We start from the raw sequence: 16710 nt of genomic DNA, 5'->3' as shown, positions 1-16710 counted from the left end.
GCTACCCCCATTTGCACAGGGAGGGAGCGATCATGGTTGGTGATGTGTGGGGCAACAGCGTGGCGGCTGAGGTGGGCAACCCAGCCTATTTTTCTATGGGAGGTCATGAGGAGTGGTGCGGATTAGTCATTCAGTTCACCCGATATTTTCACGCGGGCGAGGGGATGCGGTGCAGGGCCTAAGGGCATCTCCACAGGTGTACATCAAATCGCTTCTAAATGTCCGGATCGGATGATTCAGACACTTTTAGTCATTTAATGGGGCACATCTATACCTAGCCATCCCCCGGGTTGGGCCGAGCTTCGGATCAGGCCTGACCAAGCCCAAAGCAAAAAAACCAAGCCCGAGCCCGGCCCGTCACTGCAAAAGCCGACCGGGCCTCGGGCCGGGCCTCTTCATTAAACAACACATATGACTGGCCCGGCCCCGGCCCGACCTAGCGTTCGGGCTCAAAACCTAGGCCCAGGCCCGGCCCATGGACAAGGTCAGGCCGGGCCGACCGGGCCGGGCAGCCCATGGCCAGGTATAGGCACATCAAACTTTCGCGGAGCAGGCAAGGTGTCCGAATTCTGTTAAACCGATAGCAAACATAGAAGTGGCTTAAGGAGCCCGGACACACTATGGACAAGCCTTGGACCCATAGTGCACCAAATTGGATGTCAGCCCTCTATCCGTTGTCCGCAGTCACGTCGGGACGTGTCCATGGAGGCGTGGACGATTCAGATTGTCCTTTTTGATGTATGCTATTGGAGACACCCTAAGCGAACAACGATCGATGGTGGTGAGGATGACGAAAGAAAGGTTGGGAGAAAAACTAACATAAGATGAAACCTTTCATGTGGTTTAGGTACCCCTCCATTCACAAATATAAGATCTTCAAATTATACTGAGTGTGCATCAATTAATATAGATTGGAGAGAGTTTTTCAGAAACGGATGTATGAGACACGTTTTTGTTCATTTTTTTCAGTCCATATTAAGTTGATAGTAAAAATTTAAAATATTCAAAACATATATTTGCAACTTTCGTAACCACAGAAATAAGGTATGTGTGTTTGAAAAAAATTGCCATGCAGCGACATACCGGAATCTTCATGCACCATAGTAAAAAACAGCATATTTGTTGATGAACAAATAGCAGGGTACTCATGTGACGCGGATATACATACACATGGATTGAACGGAAGTACGAAGCACACGCACACAATGGAACGACTCGGGTACAAGGGCCAGTTCTTTTCGGCGATTCTTCCAGAATCACCCCCCTTCCCAACTTTTCCCAGAATCGCCACTCCATTTTTTTTTTACAATCCTATCTAGTTAAGATCTAATTAGTTAGGATTGTAAAAAATATATGGAGTAGTGATGCTGAGAAAAGCTGGGGAGGGGGGCGAGCCCAAAAGAACTGGCCCCAAATATGCTACGGAGTCGGCCACGGCAAGCAGCAGTCAACTAGCCACCTAGTTCTGCATTTGCCGCATCTATGGGTTCAGAACTGCATCGGCGCACCAGCGTTCGCAAAGGCGAGACCGCATCGGGGCAGAGCTCATGGGGGCAGATCGACTCTGCTGCCTCTGTCCCCAACTTCCTCATTACCCTCGGAGACGGAGTAGCGACGAATAGGCCGCTCTTGTGATCAAGGGCACTCGGAATATAGCAGCACGCTATTCTCGTTTAAGCGCCTCTGGAACTGTGCCAGACGATCCTGTAAATCCACAATTCCAGCAGCTTTCTGTGAGAGGATACCGCTTAGTCTTGTAACGTAGTCGTCCAGTTGGTTGCCAGGCTGATCTGCTTCATCTAGTAAGTTCATCTCCTGATGAAACAAGAGGCCATTCACAGGTTACGGCAAAATAATATGACGGCCAATGACAGTGAGTCAGTTTACCATTTTAGGCGACTAACCTCTTTAATGATATCCAGGGTCTCTTCCACCTGCTTTCTGTGAGCACTCACTAAATCTTCCTCTTCCTGCACCAGTTAACAAACATCAAAACCTAACCGTGGTCATATTCTATCAACAAAATGGTGCAGAAGCAATAATACTGTACCTGAAGGAGGTCATTCAGATGGTCATCTTCGTCTGGCACAGCCCTTCTAATTGGGTAAGCAACAGAATTTCTCATATTATTCTCCAAAGCTGGATCTCTACCCTTCCGTGCATGTTGCCTTCCTTGCTGGTACATTGTATCTGGTACCACGGCTATACCTGCTGCCGCAATGCCTCTGCTTCTTTGTTCATTGAAATAACCACTATTCGCCGAACTGAACTCAGTGTCTTCCCTACCCTTGGGCATTCTATCCACAAACGATGGTGATGGCTGTTCTTTGGCATACTGCTGCTTGGGCCAACCAAACTTACCCCTTTCAGTGATATCATTCATTACCTCAGCTGCAGAGAAAGAGGGTACAACCGAAGCCAATGGTGAAGGACTCGACTCTCGTAAAGGTGCAGCGGCCAAAGGCACATCTTTCTTGCTGTTACTTCCTTTTGACAGACTCTTCACTCTGAAGATGAGAATATGTTACATGTGTTACATGGAGAAAAAGCAGCTACTGCAACATAAAGAATGAATAAAGATAATTACCTATCAGCATATCTCAATGTGTTCAGTGTATGTTCACAAGAGCCAGAACTAGGGGAAATGCATGAAATCATGACAGTGCGTGAGTCTCCAATGAATGAATCTCGTAAAACTTCAGTCAACTTGCTACCACGGAAGGGAATATGACTCTGATCATTATCAAGTGCTCTGATGCATTCCTTTAAAGCAAGTAAACTTTTATTGATCTCAGCGCCCTCAATTCTGCATAATATTTTTTTAAAGCATTTCAGTGTTAGCAAAATACATAGTGTATATTCCTTACATAGAAAGTTTTGTAAGATAACCTTGTTTGTTTATCATTTTCATTTGTATCAGCACCACGCTCACTGCCAGCCAGGTCAATAAACGACAACTTGCCGGCCAATCTGGGTGGTTTAGACTCATTGCCATCAACACGCCGTTTGATAGCAAGCTGAAGAATGGCATGAGATCGTGATGACTCCTCGTTTGCACCAGTTGTACCAGTACTTCTGGTGGCATTACCTCTCTCAATCAACTCCTTGATAGTTTCAAGATCAGACACCCTGTACTCTTGTAAACCAACAATGCAAACTTTCTGTTTTCCATCTTCTCTCATGCAAAGTTTACTACATGAGGTAATCATTGTTCAGAACTGAAACATAATTGGCTTTCTGCATAGACTTTATTTATAAACATAACAGATTTAGGTATAATGTACCTCCTTTCATTAAGCAGATCATATAATTTCCCTCCATAGATCTCAAAGAAACTAAAAAATAACTGAAACCCCTGATTACGATATGTATGGTGCATTAATCTCAAAATGTCTTGGGAGGCCTTTAGAGGAAGTGGTCTCATGGTGTAGGTTTTTCCACTACCTGCATGGACAATGTAAGTTAGGAGTTGTCTTTAGTCTGCTGCAATTTTAGACATGCATCTAGAGGATGTTGGAGCTATACCGGTTTGTCCATATGCAAAACAAGTTGCCTTTGTACGATTAAAAATAGCAGGAACCACTGGTTCCACTGTTTCACGATAAACCTGTAAATAGAATGGCTCCAGGTTGCTGAGAATAAATTTATAATACCTAATACTGTAATTATATAGAGTGCGCGGATAACTGATCACCTCATCATTTGAAACGTCCTCATCCAAAACAGCGTCGAACACAAATCCATGCTTTTCGACATACTCAGTGAGGTCAACCTGCAGAATTATGTGCCAGGTATCAAGCAATGAGAATAGACTTCCAGTAGCAAGTTATGATCATATGGAGATAACAAGCTTGGCATGAACCTTAAGTTTAGTCTCATGGACAGTCAAAGAATTTTGTTCAATGTCTATGATATCTTCTTCTTTCTTTGATATCTCCTTCTTGTTCAGAGGTCTTTTGCGCACCTGCATTTAACATTACACATCAAAGCTATAAAAAGTGATGTCCTCATAGCTTTGTATGAGCCATTGAGAAATATTCAATCATGGAGCAAGACAAAGAAACATACCACCACTTTGATTTTAGCAACAGGGGCTGCCTTCTCTTTCTCAGGGAAGGCCTTGAGGTAGTTACTTTCAGCAAAAACAGCGGACTTGCTCATCTTCTTGTCTGTACCAAAGCTCATATCCGAATCATCAAAGCCTTCTCCATTGGCATAACCAAACTTTTCAGCACCATCATACATTCCTTGTACTTGAAACTGTATATAAACATGAATTACATTTAACATAGAATTTACAATGTGGGCAATAATATATGTCCCATTGCTACAACATTAAATATTTGGTTTACCAGCGATCCTTCATTAGCATACCATCTAATCTAAAGAACTAACTTACACAAATCAATAGCTTATATCGAACCATACAGTACGGATTTTCTTTTCCTGAAAAGGAAGGTCAAAACCTCCCGGCATTTGCATCCTCTGTTGAACACAGCCATAAATTCATTAACATCGATGCCAAAGCACATATTTGCAAGCAGAGTACATGGGGGCAGCATTGGCAAGAACATGACCAAAATGAGACCCAACAAAAACACCTACGGATGCAGTGCCACGTCTCACCAGCTACCTAAAGCTGTAGCAAATATTTAATTTCGCACAAGTAACTGAAATTCGCCTAAAACAAGACTGATGCCAAAACAAAAACGAAACAGTTCTTCGTTTGCTTTCCATACACCGATGATCCAAAGAAAATTAAAAAACTTCTGAGGACCCATGTGGCCATGCCTCGACAACTGGATTCAGAACGTCAGATCAATAACACTTCCTACAATCAAGAATATTATAATCTAACGCAGCCACACGGGATCATCGGAACAGAAGCAGTACTCATAAAAACTGCAGCTCTCGTCTTACATCGGGGATAAGCTCGGTATCAAAGGCGTGGAGGTCGAGCAGCCCGGGGCTGAGCTGGTGCTTCTGCCCCGGAGACTCCCCAGCCGCCGCGTCCCCTCCGCGCAGCCGTGCCGGCGTCGCCGGGTCCACCGACACGAAGATCTCCCCGTCCCCGCGGCGCAACCCGCCGCGCTGCACGCAAAATCACCCCAAATCCAGACTCATGAGCTAACCGGAGATAACGTACTGCACGCAGATCTCGAGGAATCGTTAGCCGTACCTGGGTCCACCTGCCGGCACCGCCCGCCGTTGCGGCATTGGCGGGGACGTCGAAGAGGAGCTGCTCCGAGGTGTAGCGCCGGCGCCCGCCCGCGTTCATAGTCACCGGCGCGGTGGGGTTCGGGCTTCCGGTGCTGCCCTGTGGACTGGGGAGCAACGAAGGCAGGAAATGGGGAGGAGCGGAGCGGAGCAGGGGACAACGGGAGGCGGAGCGAGTCGTAGAGGGGAGTAGAGTAAAGGCCTCTCGTTTCGGACGGAGAGGAGTGGATTTGCGGTTTGCACCCCAGATTTCGACTGACGTCAAGCTTTCAGCCCCAAGTTTGAATTTGGAGTGGAAACCAAGGGAACGGGTAGGAAGGGGAAAGCGGGCCGTGACTTGGGGCGAGGGGACCTTTTCTCTTTCGTCCCTGCAGCTTTTTCGGTTCTGGTTAGGCAAGGCCTGTCACCACGAGCTGGTTGGTATGGATTTCGTTTCCCTCCTTTTGCTTAATTAATTTATCTATATATGTACAGTGAAAAATTTCTGATTTTTAATGAGAGTTAGGTCCTACGAGTACATCAATTAATAGGGTGCATAATCCAGTTTTCCCCATGTGGACACTATGACAAATGGAACTTACATGGTTTTAGAGCAACTCCAACGGGCCGACCCAAACGGACGGCGCTTTTGTCCTCTTTTTTTCATTTGGGTCGGTCTGGCGGACACAAACGCCCGTCTCTGTATTTAAATCGACGCGAGCGCCCAACGCTGGCCCGACCCATTTTGTCGGCATGCCAAATTCTTTTTAACATGCATTTAGTTAAACAAAAAAGGCGGCCACGAAGGCCGGCGAAAGTCCACATTACATTAATTAACATAAAAAAACTAAAAATTAGACGACGCGCAGCCCTAGGCGTCCTCGTCGGCGTCTGCGTCGGGCGGTGAGGTCGATCAACGTCGGCGCAGGGTCGGCCCAGGGGAACGCCGTGTTTCAGAGGGCGGCGATGTTGGGTTGCGCCGCCGCTGCCTGGGCCTGCCGCGCCTCCTCTTCGGCCTCGTGCTCGAGCATCTGCAGGCGCTCGCCCTCCGGCGCTCCTCGGTCAGCCGAACACGACGCCAGTGGTCGAGGTAGGCCGCCTCCTGCTTCACCGTCGCCCCGAGCCAGATCGACGGAGCGCTGACCCACTCGTGCACTATTTCGGTCCAGGAGTAGCACTCGAGGGGGGCCGGCTCCTCCGGCTCGGCTTTGGGCGGGGACGGCGGGGTCACCAGCGGCACGACGCAGTCACCCGTCGCGGAGAGGGCCATGGCCTCCGCCATGGCAGCCTGGAAAGCCGCCTCATCCGCCTCCCTCCACCGCTCCTCCTCCTCGCTCTCCTTAATGGCTGCCTGATAGGCGGCCTCGACCTCCTGGTCCTCGTCGCAGACGACGAGCGGGGGCGGCGGCAGGCTGCGGTCGACGCCGCGGACGCCGCGTCACCTCGCCTCCTCGTGCTCGAAGGCGAACCATCGAGCCCAGTAGGGCGAGTCGACGACGTAGTGCGGTAAGGCGCACTGCTCCGGCGTCAGCAACGCCCGCCGGCGCCGCACCTCCTCCGCATGGGCCCTCGCCGTCCGCGGCGCTGCCGGCACTGGGATCCTCTCCGGATCCTAATGCCAGTCATGCAGCAGCGTCACATCGGGGTGCGGCAGAGGCACGCGGTGCTGCCAGTGCCACTCGGCCTGGTGCACCGGCACATTGATGCGCTGCCTCTGCCGGGGAGAGCGCGACAGCGCGGGGAGGGCGGGGGAGGGAGGGGGAATGGCGGGCGGGGGCCTTGCCCGTGCCGCTGCTGCCGATGCCGGAGAAGAAGCCCATGTTGGCGGTGGCTAGGGTTGTCGCCGGCGTGGGGCAGGGGTGGCCAAATTGGGACGGGGGCGAGTGACAGTGGATGAGGACGGCCCCGCCGCACGCCCGGCTTAAAAAAGGACGACCGCCGTCACTGACGCGTGGGCCCAAGGTGGGTGGTCATCATAAATAATGTTGACCGTCGAAGTTGGACGGCCACCAGGTGGGGACACGGCGAACAACGAGAAGGCGCGCAAGGCGTCCGTTTCATGTCCACGCCGACGCATTTGATGCGCAAATTTAGGCCGCAAATGCGTCGGCGTGGATGCGGAGCGGACGCAATTTGGGATGGGTCGGCGCGTTGGGCCGCCTCTTTTGTCCGCGCCGACCCAAACGGACGACGACGGACGAAATGGGTTGTCCCATTGGAGTTGCTCTTAGGTCTCGCTCCCATGAAATTCAAGGGGGAGCATCATCAACCCACTGACGGGCCTCCCAACTATGGCTTCTACCGCCTCTGCTCACCTTCTATCTAACATTTCCCCTGGCTTTCATGTAGTAGTTGTGCTAGTCATAAAAGAGAGTTGGGTGTACCCTTTTGACATCGTATTCTACAACGATTCACTCTGCTCATGTGCTATTCCTGTACCGTGTTTGCCAATGGTGTTGCTTTGATTTTTAGTATCATTTACTCCGGTGAGGGTCTCGATTTAGGGGCGACCATCGGTACCCTTTGCGGATCTACTAGTTCTTGGTCAATTTCTCGTGTGGGGATTGGGGTGGTGAATCCGAGCCCCTTTGTGTGACATTGTTGCGCAGCTCAAAGGTCTGGAGGTTAGAGTCGACGGCGAGAGCTCATCAGATCTCAGACGACAAAAAACAAGTGAAAGTTGTTGTGGCGGATAAGACGCGCATGAATCTTGTGGCTGATGAGGACTGGAAGATGGCGATGTCTAATGACGAAGAGGACCACAAGGCTCTAATGAAGGTCTTAGTGACTAGGAAGGTGTTGTGCCCTTGGTGTCGCAACTGCAAACGATAATTGGGGCAGGGGGTAGTGCGGCTAGCATGGAGCAATCCCATGGCCTCACGGCCAGTTCTGTAAGTGATAATTTGTTTATAGTTGATTTTGCAAGTTTGGGGACAAGTAGGTGCTTCAGTTATCCTTATAGGGAATTGTTGGGCCCTCAAGAGTAAGGGTTTGTAGTAAGCAACAAATTTCCTCTGTGAATAATCAATGTTATCAATCTGTGGGGTGTGCTTAAAACGTAATTTCAATATCTGCATCTAATTAGGAACTTTTTCTTGGTCCCCAACTTGTCTAGTGAGGGTGTCAATCTCACTAGCTTTCTAGTTACATGGATAAGCATATCATATGGTAGGAATTGATGATTGTAAGCAAGTAAAAAAAGGGGTTTAGATTGTAAAGAGTAGTAAAAGGGTTTGATCAAGGTTTTAAATATGAGAAATAAATGGACTGGGATCTATAGTTTCACAAGAGGCATCTCTCAAATGAATAAATGAACATATCATAGGGGTTGTGAACAAATTACGATCATGTATCCATTCAATTGCATTTTTTATGATTATGATTATATATATCATGGTTGTTTATAGGAATTATTTCCTTATATCCATAGACCTTTATCGAACTGCATCTATAACTAATAATCCACCCCAAAACCGTTATCCAGCGTATATATTAAAGTATTAAGTAAAACAAAGCATTGCAATAAGCAAAGTGACATAATATTGATTTTGTATTATCTTTACCTCCATCTCATCACAGATACAACTTGGTGATACGTCTCCAACGTATCTATAATTTATGAAGTATTCATGCCATGTTTAAAATAATTTTATGTGGTTTTGGTGCACTTTTATATTGTTTTTATGGACTAACATATTAATCTAGTGCCCAGTGCCAGTTGTTGTTTTCTGCTTGTTTTTTATTTTCCAGAAAATCCATACTAAACGAAGTCCAAACACGACGAAACTTTTTGACAACTTTTCCTAGAAGGAAAGAGACCCAAGAAGCTTAGGGGGAGCACCAGAAGACCCACAAGAGCTCCACAAGGCAGGCGCGCGCCCAAGTGCCTTGTGGGCCCCTTGTGACCCCTCCTGACATGATTCCAATGTTGAAAAATCCTATATATTCATAAACCTCCGAAAGTTAACCTAGTTGAATTTTTCCGCCGCCGCAAGCCTCTATTCCAAAGCAATCTCAATCGGAGCTCTATTCTGGCACCTTGCTAGAGGAGGGAAGTCATCACTGGAGGCCATCTTCATCATCCTCGCCGCCTCCATGACGAGGAGGGGGTAGTTCACCCTCGGGGCTAAGGGTATGTACCAGTAGCTATGTGTTTGATCTCTCTCGCGCGTGATATTAATAGGGCACGATCTTGATATACCATGAGTTTTGTTAATATAGTTGGATGATATGGTGTTCCTCCCTCTCTACCTTTGTTGTGATGAATTGAATCTTGCTCTTTGAAGTTTTGTATGTTGGATTGAATACTTTGGATTTGAGATGACTGTGTTCCTTGTGGATGCCCGTGGTGACAATGGGGCAATATATTGAGAACACTTTGTCGGGAAACATAGTAGAAAACAAAAAAAACACCCTACGATCACCCCAGGAACAATATGAAGATGCATAAATGGTTTGGATCACGATCGTTACCGACTTCGAGTAACAGCGGAAGTAGATGAGTCGGTGTGGATCTTAGTTGGAGTCCCTCGAACCGTAGATGAACGATCCCGCAAACCACTCATGAACGATCCCTCGAACGGAAGATCAAAAGCACGCCCCCTCTATTTGGTTGCAAGCGTACGGTCTTCACGATCCAGCAGCGCTTCGCCATCTAGAGCTAATCGTCACCGGAGAATTAGAGGGAGGATATTAGAACCACATTGGGCTTATAATTATGAGGATTAGAGGATCTAGGTCATGCTCTAATTGATCAACTAGGACCAACTAGAACTAGAGAACTAGAGGAGGCTCCAAAACTTGTATGTATAAATAGTGCAAAAGCCTCTAGTACACAAAGGGGAGGAGGAGGCGCCACACAAGGGGAAGGAATCCCCTCCCCTTGCTCCGGCCCTAGGGGAGGAGGGTTCCTCCCCCCTTGTCCAATTCGACCTCCCCATAGTTGGAAAGGGGGCGACACCCCTACATGGGTCCTTGTGGCCCAATACTCCTTCCACCACTTGGCCTTTTTAAGGCCCGTTGATATTAAATTAACCAGGAACATTTTCCACCTATATATTATTTATTGGTAATACCCGGTATTGCCCGATAAACTCTAAAACCATTCCGGTGACTCTGAAACGCTTTCGGTTCCCGTTGAAACTTTTTTGAATATTAATGAAACAATTCCACAAATAAATCATCGATACTCTCGCCCTACTAACACTCAGCAGATCATGATTACCTTAAGCTTGTGACCCTTTGGGTTCGGTAAAACATAAACATGAACGAGAACTCCTTTGTTCAATGACCGATAGTGGAATCGTGGGCGTCCATATCGACGCCAATGATTACACGAATGACATTCGAGCGAACCTTTGGTTATCATGTATTGTTCCCTTTGATTCACGATACTTTACAAAACTCGAGATGCATCAGTATCCACTTGAGTAATCCACATGCTCACTATACCATTATCCTTGTTACCCGTTTTGTTCTTCTTTCTTTTTGATATGTTCCAGCATCCCCGTGACATAATCACCTGTGTCTGGCCAGACGATGATGGATGTTGTCACACCGGAGGGCCCTAAGAATATCTCTACATCGCCGAAGGAGCAAATCCCACTCTCGAGCTATCTAGTCCCTTGTCAAACTTTGCAATGGACTAAGTTGTCGTTATGATCACTGTGTTACAGATGATGTTTGAGCAACCCCAAAGCACGCACGGTAAGAAGTGACTATGATACTCTCATGGTCTAAGGAACAAAAACACATGTTAACACTCCGTGTTATAACAATTTATTTCAGATGACATTATATCAAAGTATAACAAACAAGTTTGGGTCGATTTAATATGATCGTTCTTCTAACATCACACTCTCAATTTTGTTGTAGGACTATCATTACACTTGACGATATACTGAGATCCGGAAAACATGATCACCAACAAAACTTGAGCCAGTCTTAGAGGCAAGACTAGGAACCTAATCTTTATTGTTTATCATTCCACACGTGCATATGAGTTTTCCACTAAATCCATATTACAAGATCATAGTAGTTATAGCATGAAATATAAACTCCTAATTATGAAAATGGAAATATAATAGTACAATATCTAGGGCATATTTCCAACAGTCTCCCACTTGCACTAGAGTCAGTAATCTAGTTGCATAGTCTATTAACACCTAAGGCTTATCCGGCGTTGCTCATGCCTTGCTTGTGGTAGAGTACTCGTCATCGGTTTTGGCACATTCAAAACCATGCAATATTTGTGTTAGTCATGTCTGATCTTTATGCAAGATATTGATTCATTTTGCTTTAATTAATGGCACTACTATTCATAATACAACGTCATTTATTTTCTCACTTGGGATCACACCAACTATATCAAGACACTTCTTGATCCAGACTATTTTGAAACTTGTGATGCTTCAACATATGTTAGTTTTACGCTATAGGATCCACAATATTGTTCATGCTTGAAAACTATTGCAAACAATTATTTTATCATATCCCAATAATTATTTATTTCAGTCATGAAGCTGGTGTTCATGTAACCATTTACAAGGATCTTCTTCATCTCCTCTATAGACAAGGAGCATGTCATTTATCCTTCTGAGGTACTTAATTATATTAACAATTACCTAGTAAGACATTCCAGTATCACTTTGGTACATGCTACTAACACTTAGTACATAAGAACATTTGGCCTTATACATATCACAACATTCATGATGGATTCAATAATCCACTCAGCTGCACATGCTTATCAACTGTCTTAGGACATTTATTTCTTCTAAGCATCATGTTATGTGACATTGGGAGAAAAACACACTCTCCATTCTAAACCTTTTTAAAACCTTGTCAATGTATACATTTTGGCTTAGTACAATTAGACATCGTGATCTATCTTACGTAGATCTTCATGACGAATAAGTTGCTTCGCCTTGGACTTTCATTGGAAACATATTCTTCGAAATCTTTTATTGTCCATAAAAAATTTATATTATTTCTATCTCATTTACATATAAGATTAGAGATGCTATACTGCTTCCACTAAACTTCTTATATACACAAGTTTCTTCATCATTTTAACAAAGTTAAACTCTTTTAACCATTTTATTAAAATGTTGATTCTAGCTCCTTGATGCTTGCTTCAAACTATAGATAGACTTTTGAAGCTTTCACACATTCCCGGTATTCTTAGGATTGTCAAAACCTTCTGCTTGTATCATCTATACATCCTATCCATTTAGGAAACTAGTTTTGACATCCATCTGTTCTATACCTTTTATAGGATCAACCAAGTTCTAAACTTAATTGTCATATGAACTTCATTTTGGAGTGCATGGTTTTAAGCCATTCCTTCGAGCGGGGCGCTGCCATCGCTTACTTGTAGTGAGCAGGTTCATAGTCTTCTAAGATGAATATTTGATACATCTCCAACGTATCTATAATTTATGAAGTATTCATGCAATGTTTACAATGGTTTTATATGGTTTTGGTGCACTTCTATATTATTTTTATGGAATAACTTATTAATCTAGTACCCAGTGTCAATTCTGTTTTTCATGTTTTTTGTTTCGCAGAAAAACATACCAAACGAAGTCCAAATGCGATAAAAGTTTATGGATTTTTTTGGAATATATGTGATTTTGGGGAAAAGAATCAATGCAAGACGGTGCCCGAGGGCTCCACAAGGCAATATGGCACGCCCTATCCCCCTAGGCGCGCCCCTTGCCTTGTGGTCACCTCATAGTAGGTCAGTTGGAGCCCTTCTTTCCCCGCCAGAAAGATAATTTCCAGATAAAAATCCCCTCAAAATTTCAGCCCAATCGTAGCTACGAATATCCAAGAATATTAAAAATGGTGAAGGGCTCCGAAAACAGTACCAGAAATAGAAGACAATAGAGAGATGCAATCTAGGGGAGAGATCCCTCTCTCCCTGGAGGTCCAAGGAAGAAGAAGAAGAGGGGGGCCCTTCCACCTCTCCTCTCGTGGCACTGCGACGCCGCCGGGGACATCTCCTCCATCACCATCACCACCAACTTCTCATCCGTTATCATGGTAATGTGTGAGTACTTCATCCTTGAGGCTGAGGATATGTACTAGTAGCTATGTGTTCTCCCTTTCTCTCTCCCTCTCTCTCATGTTCTTGATTTGGCACGATCTTGATGTACCATGAGCTTTGTTAATATAGTTGGATCATATGGTGTTCTTCCCTCTATATCTTTGTTGTGATGAATTGAGCCTTGCCCTTTGATGTTTCATTATTATCAGACTGAATATTTTGGATTTGAGATCACTTGATGTATGTCTTGCAGGTGGATAGCCGTGGTGACAATGGGGTATTCTATTGAGTCACTTGATATATGTTTTGGTAATCACTTGCAGATTCCCGAGGTGACATTTGGGTAATGTAGACATAGAGATTGATACACGCTTTCGTCCTACTTTCTCTGATAGAAACTTTGGGGTAATCTTTGAACTTCTTTGTGTTGGATTGAATATTATGAATCTAAAATTGTTTGACGTATATCGAATAATTGATTCATGGATACTTGTGGTGACATTGGAGTATCTAGGTGACATGAGAATTGATTGATGCGTATCATATGGTATTATTGTAGTACGAACTCTAGGGTTGTTTGTGACAGTTATAGGGATGGCTCAATAGATAGATTGAAAAGATAACTTTGAGGTGGATTGCTACCTACAATAATTTCATCTTATGTTCTCCGCTATTGATAAGAACTTTGGAGTGATCCTTTATTGCACATTGAGCGATTGTTATATGATTCAATTACGTTAGTGACACGTCTCCGTCGTATCTATAGTTTTTGATTGTTCCATGCCAATATTATACAACTTTCATATACTTTTGGCAACTTTTTATAATATTTTTGGGACTAACATATTGATCCAGTGCCTAGTGCCAGTTCATGTTTGTTGCATGTTTTTTGTTTCACAGTAAATCCATATCAAACGGAGTCCAAACGGGATAAAAACTGACGGAGATTTTTTTGGAATATATGTGATTTTGGGGAAGAAAAATCCATGCGAGACGATGCCCGAGGGGGCCACGAGGCAGGGGGCGCGCCCTGGGCCCTCGTGGCCACCCCGTAAGGTGGTTGATACCCTTCTTTTGCCGCAAGAAAGCTAATATCCGGATAGAGATCTTGTTAAAATTTCGGCCCAATCGGAGTTATGGATCTCCGGGAATTTAAGAAACGGCGAAAGGGCAGAATCTCAGAACGCAGAAACAGAGAGAGACAGAGAGACAGATCCAATCTTGGAGGGGCTCTCACCCCTCCCATGCCATGGAGGCCATGGACCAGAGGGGAAACCCTTCTCCCATCTAGGGAGAAGGTCAAGTAAGAAGAAGAAGAAGGAGGGGGGCTCTCTCCTCCTCGCTTCCGATGGCGCCGGAACGCCCGCCGGGGCCATCATCATCACCGTAATCTTCACCAACACCTACGCCATCTTCACCAACATCTCCATCACCTTCCCCCCTCTACCTACAGCGGTCCACTCTCCCGCAACCTGCTGTACCTTCTACTTGAACATGGTGCTTTATGCTTCATATTATTATCCAATGATGTGTTGCCATCCTATGATGTCTGAGTAGATTTTCGTTGTCCTATCGGTGGTTGATGAATTGCTATGATTGATTTAATTTGCTTGTGGTTATGTTGCTGTCCTTTGGTGCCCATCATATGAGCGCGCGTGTGGATCACACCATAGGGTTAGTTGTATGTTGATAGGACTATGTATTGGAGGGCAAGAGTGACAGAAGCTTCAACCTAGCATAGAAATTGATGCATACGGGATTGAAGGGGGACCAATATATCTTAATGCTATGGTTGGTTTTTACCTTAATGAACGTTAGTAGTTGCGGATGCTTGCTAATAGTTCCATTCATAAGTGCATAGAATTCCAAGTCAGGGATGACATGCTAGTAGTGGCCTCTCCCACATAAAACTTGCTATCGGTCTAGTAACGTAGTCAATTGCTTAGGGGCAATTCCGCAAGTCCTACCACCACTTTTCCACACTCACTATACTAACGTTATTGCTTCTTTATCTAAACAGCCCCTAGTTTTTATTTACGTGCTCTTTATATTCTTGCAAACCTATCCAAAAACACCTACAAAGTATTTCTAGTTTCATACTTGTTTTAGGTAAAGTAAACGTTAAGCGTGCGTAGAGTTGTATCGGTGGTCGATAGAACTTGAGGGAATATTTGTTCTACCTTTAGCTCCTCGCTGGGTTCGACACTCTTACTTATCGAAAGAGGCTATAATTGATCCCCTATACTTGTCGGTTATCAAGACCTTTTTTGGCGCCATTGTCGGGGAGCAATAGCGTGGCGTGAATATTCTCGTGTGTGCTTGTTTGCTTTGTCACTAAGTAATTTTTATTTGCTGTTCTAAGTTGTTCTCTATATTTAGTTATGGATATGGAACACGAAATACGAAAAAAAGGTTTACTTGCTACTCATGGAGATGGGGAACCTCCTAAAACCCTCGATGCTCATTATGTGAAAGATACCATGTACTACTTTGATAATCCTGAGAAAACCCCATTCAATTATATAATGGGAGACAAGTTGGATCAACGTCAATGCTTTAGGGATTATCGCTTGACACAAAAAGGGAAACTATTATGGGATCAAATTCATATGTTGCATTGGTATGCTCGGCAACTTTGCTTGAGATATGACTATACTTGTTGCTCTAGGATGAAGGCTCCACACCTTCCCTTTTCATGCAAATTTAATGTTGATAAAACCTTGGCTTCTTATGCTAATGGTATATATGATTACTATGATGTGGAACCAAAAATAGAAGAATTTGTTGCTTTTATGGGTGCTTATGAAATTGAATCTTTGTTTAAAGAGTGTGAAAATGTTGATGATTCAGTTTATAGACCTGAAAATTTAGCTATCCTTAAATATTGCTATGAGAATTATGAATTCAATTCCTATATTGATGATTTTATTGAGAGAGTCTCCGTTGTCCAAGAAGAGACTAATATTTTGCAGGAGTCTATGGAAGAAGGAATTAATGAAACTGTGAGCTCATTGGATGAAAAAGATGATGAGGAGAGCGAAGAACAAAAGGAGGAAGAGCGGATTGATCACCCATGCTCACCTTATAATGAGAGTAACTCTTCAACTCATACATTGTGTAATTTCCCTTCGTGCTTACCGAAGGATGATTGCTATGATGACTGTTATGATCCCGTTGATTCTCTTGAAATATCCCTTTTTGATGATGCTTGCTATGCTTGTGGCCAAGATGCCAATATGAATTATGCTTATGGAGATGAACTTGCTATAGCTCCTTATGTTAAACATGAAATTGTTGCTATTGCACCCACGCATGATAGTCCTATTATCTTTTTGAATTATCCCAACTACACTATATCAGAGATGTTTGCCATTATTAAGGATTATATTGATGGGTTGCCTTTTACTATTACACATGATGATTTTGATAGATATAATATGCATGTGCTTTCTGCTCCTACTTGC

The 16710-nt window shown here is 44.6% G+C and overlaps 1 protein-coding gene across 1 annotated transcript; it reads right to left on the bottom strand.

Annotated features, from left to right (window-relative positions):
* Positions 1-1104: 1104 nt before the first annotated feature.
* LOC125544168 (ATP binding microtubule motor family protein) lies at positions 1105-5474 on the bottom strand. The gene is made up of 12 exons (XM_048707759.2): positions 5180-5474; positions 4921-5091; positions 4069-4260; positions 3863-3964; positions 3695-3772; positions 3526-3607; positions 3285-3444; positions 2890-3192; positions 2588-2806; positions 2051-2507; positions 1905-1970; positions 1105-1815 (listed from the first exon to the last, which is right to left on the bottom strand). Exons 1-12 carry the CDS (start codon positions 5276-5278, stop codon positions 1636-1638), a joined length of 2109 nt encoding a protein of 702 aa, XP_048563716.2. The 5' UTR covers positions 5279-5474; the 3' UTR covers positions 1105-1635.
* Between the last annotated feature and the right edge of the window lie 11236 nt (positions 5475-16710).

The sequence above is a fragment of the Triticum urartu genome, chromosome 3A (assembly GCF_056163025.1).
Source record: "Triticum urartu cultivar PI428250 chromosome 3A, HENAU_Tu73, whole genome shotgun sequence".
NCBI lineage: Eukaryota > Viridiplantae > Streptophyta > Magnoliopsida > Poales > Poaceae > Triticum > Triticum urartu.
The sequence above is the reverse complement of the archived record's forward strand: the minus strand, read 5'-3'. Positions and strand labels throughout refer to the sequence as shown.

What these genes read in the sequence shown, in the direction of transcription:
- LOC125544168 (XM_048707759.2), bottom strand. Translation starts at nt 5,278, where the DNA reads ATGAACGCGGGCGGGCGCCGGCGCTACACCTCGGAGCAGCTCCTCTTC. An exon ending in TCCATGAGACTAAACTTAAG is followed by an intron (nt 3,773 to 3,862) that starts GTTCATGCCAAG and finishes ATAATTCTGCAG; the next exon opens with GTTGACCTCACTGAGTATGT. An exon ending in AGGACGTTTCAAATGATGAG is followed by an intron (nt 3,608 to 3,694) that starts GTGATCAGTTAT and finishes TTCTATTTACAG; the next exon opens with GTTTATCGTGAAACAGTGGA.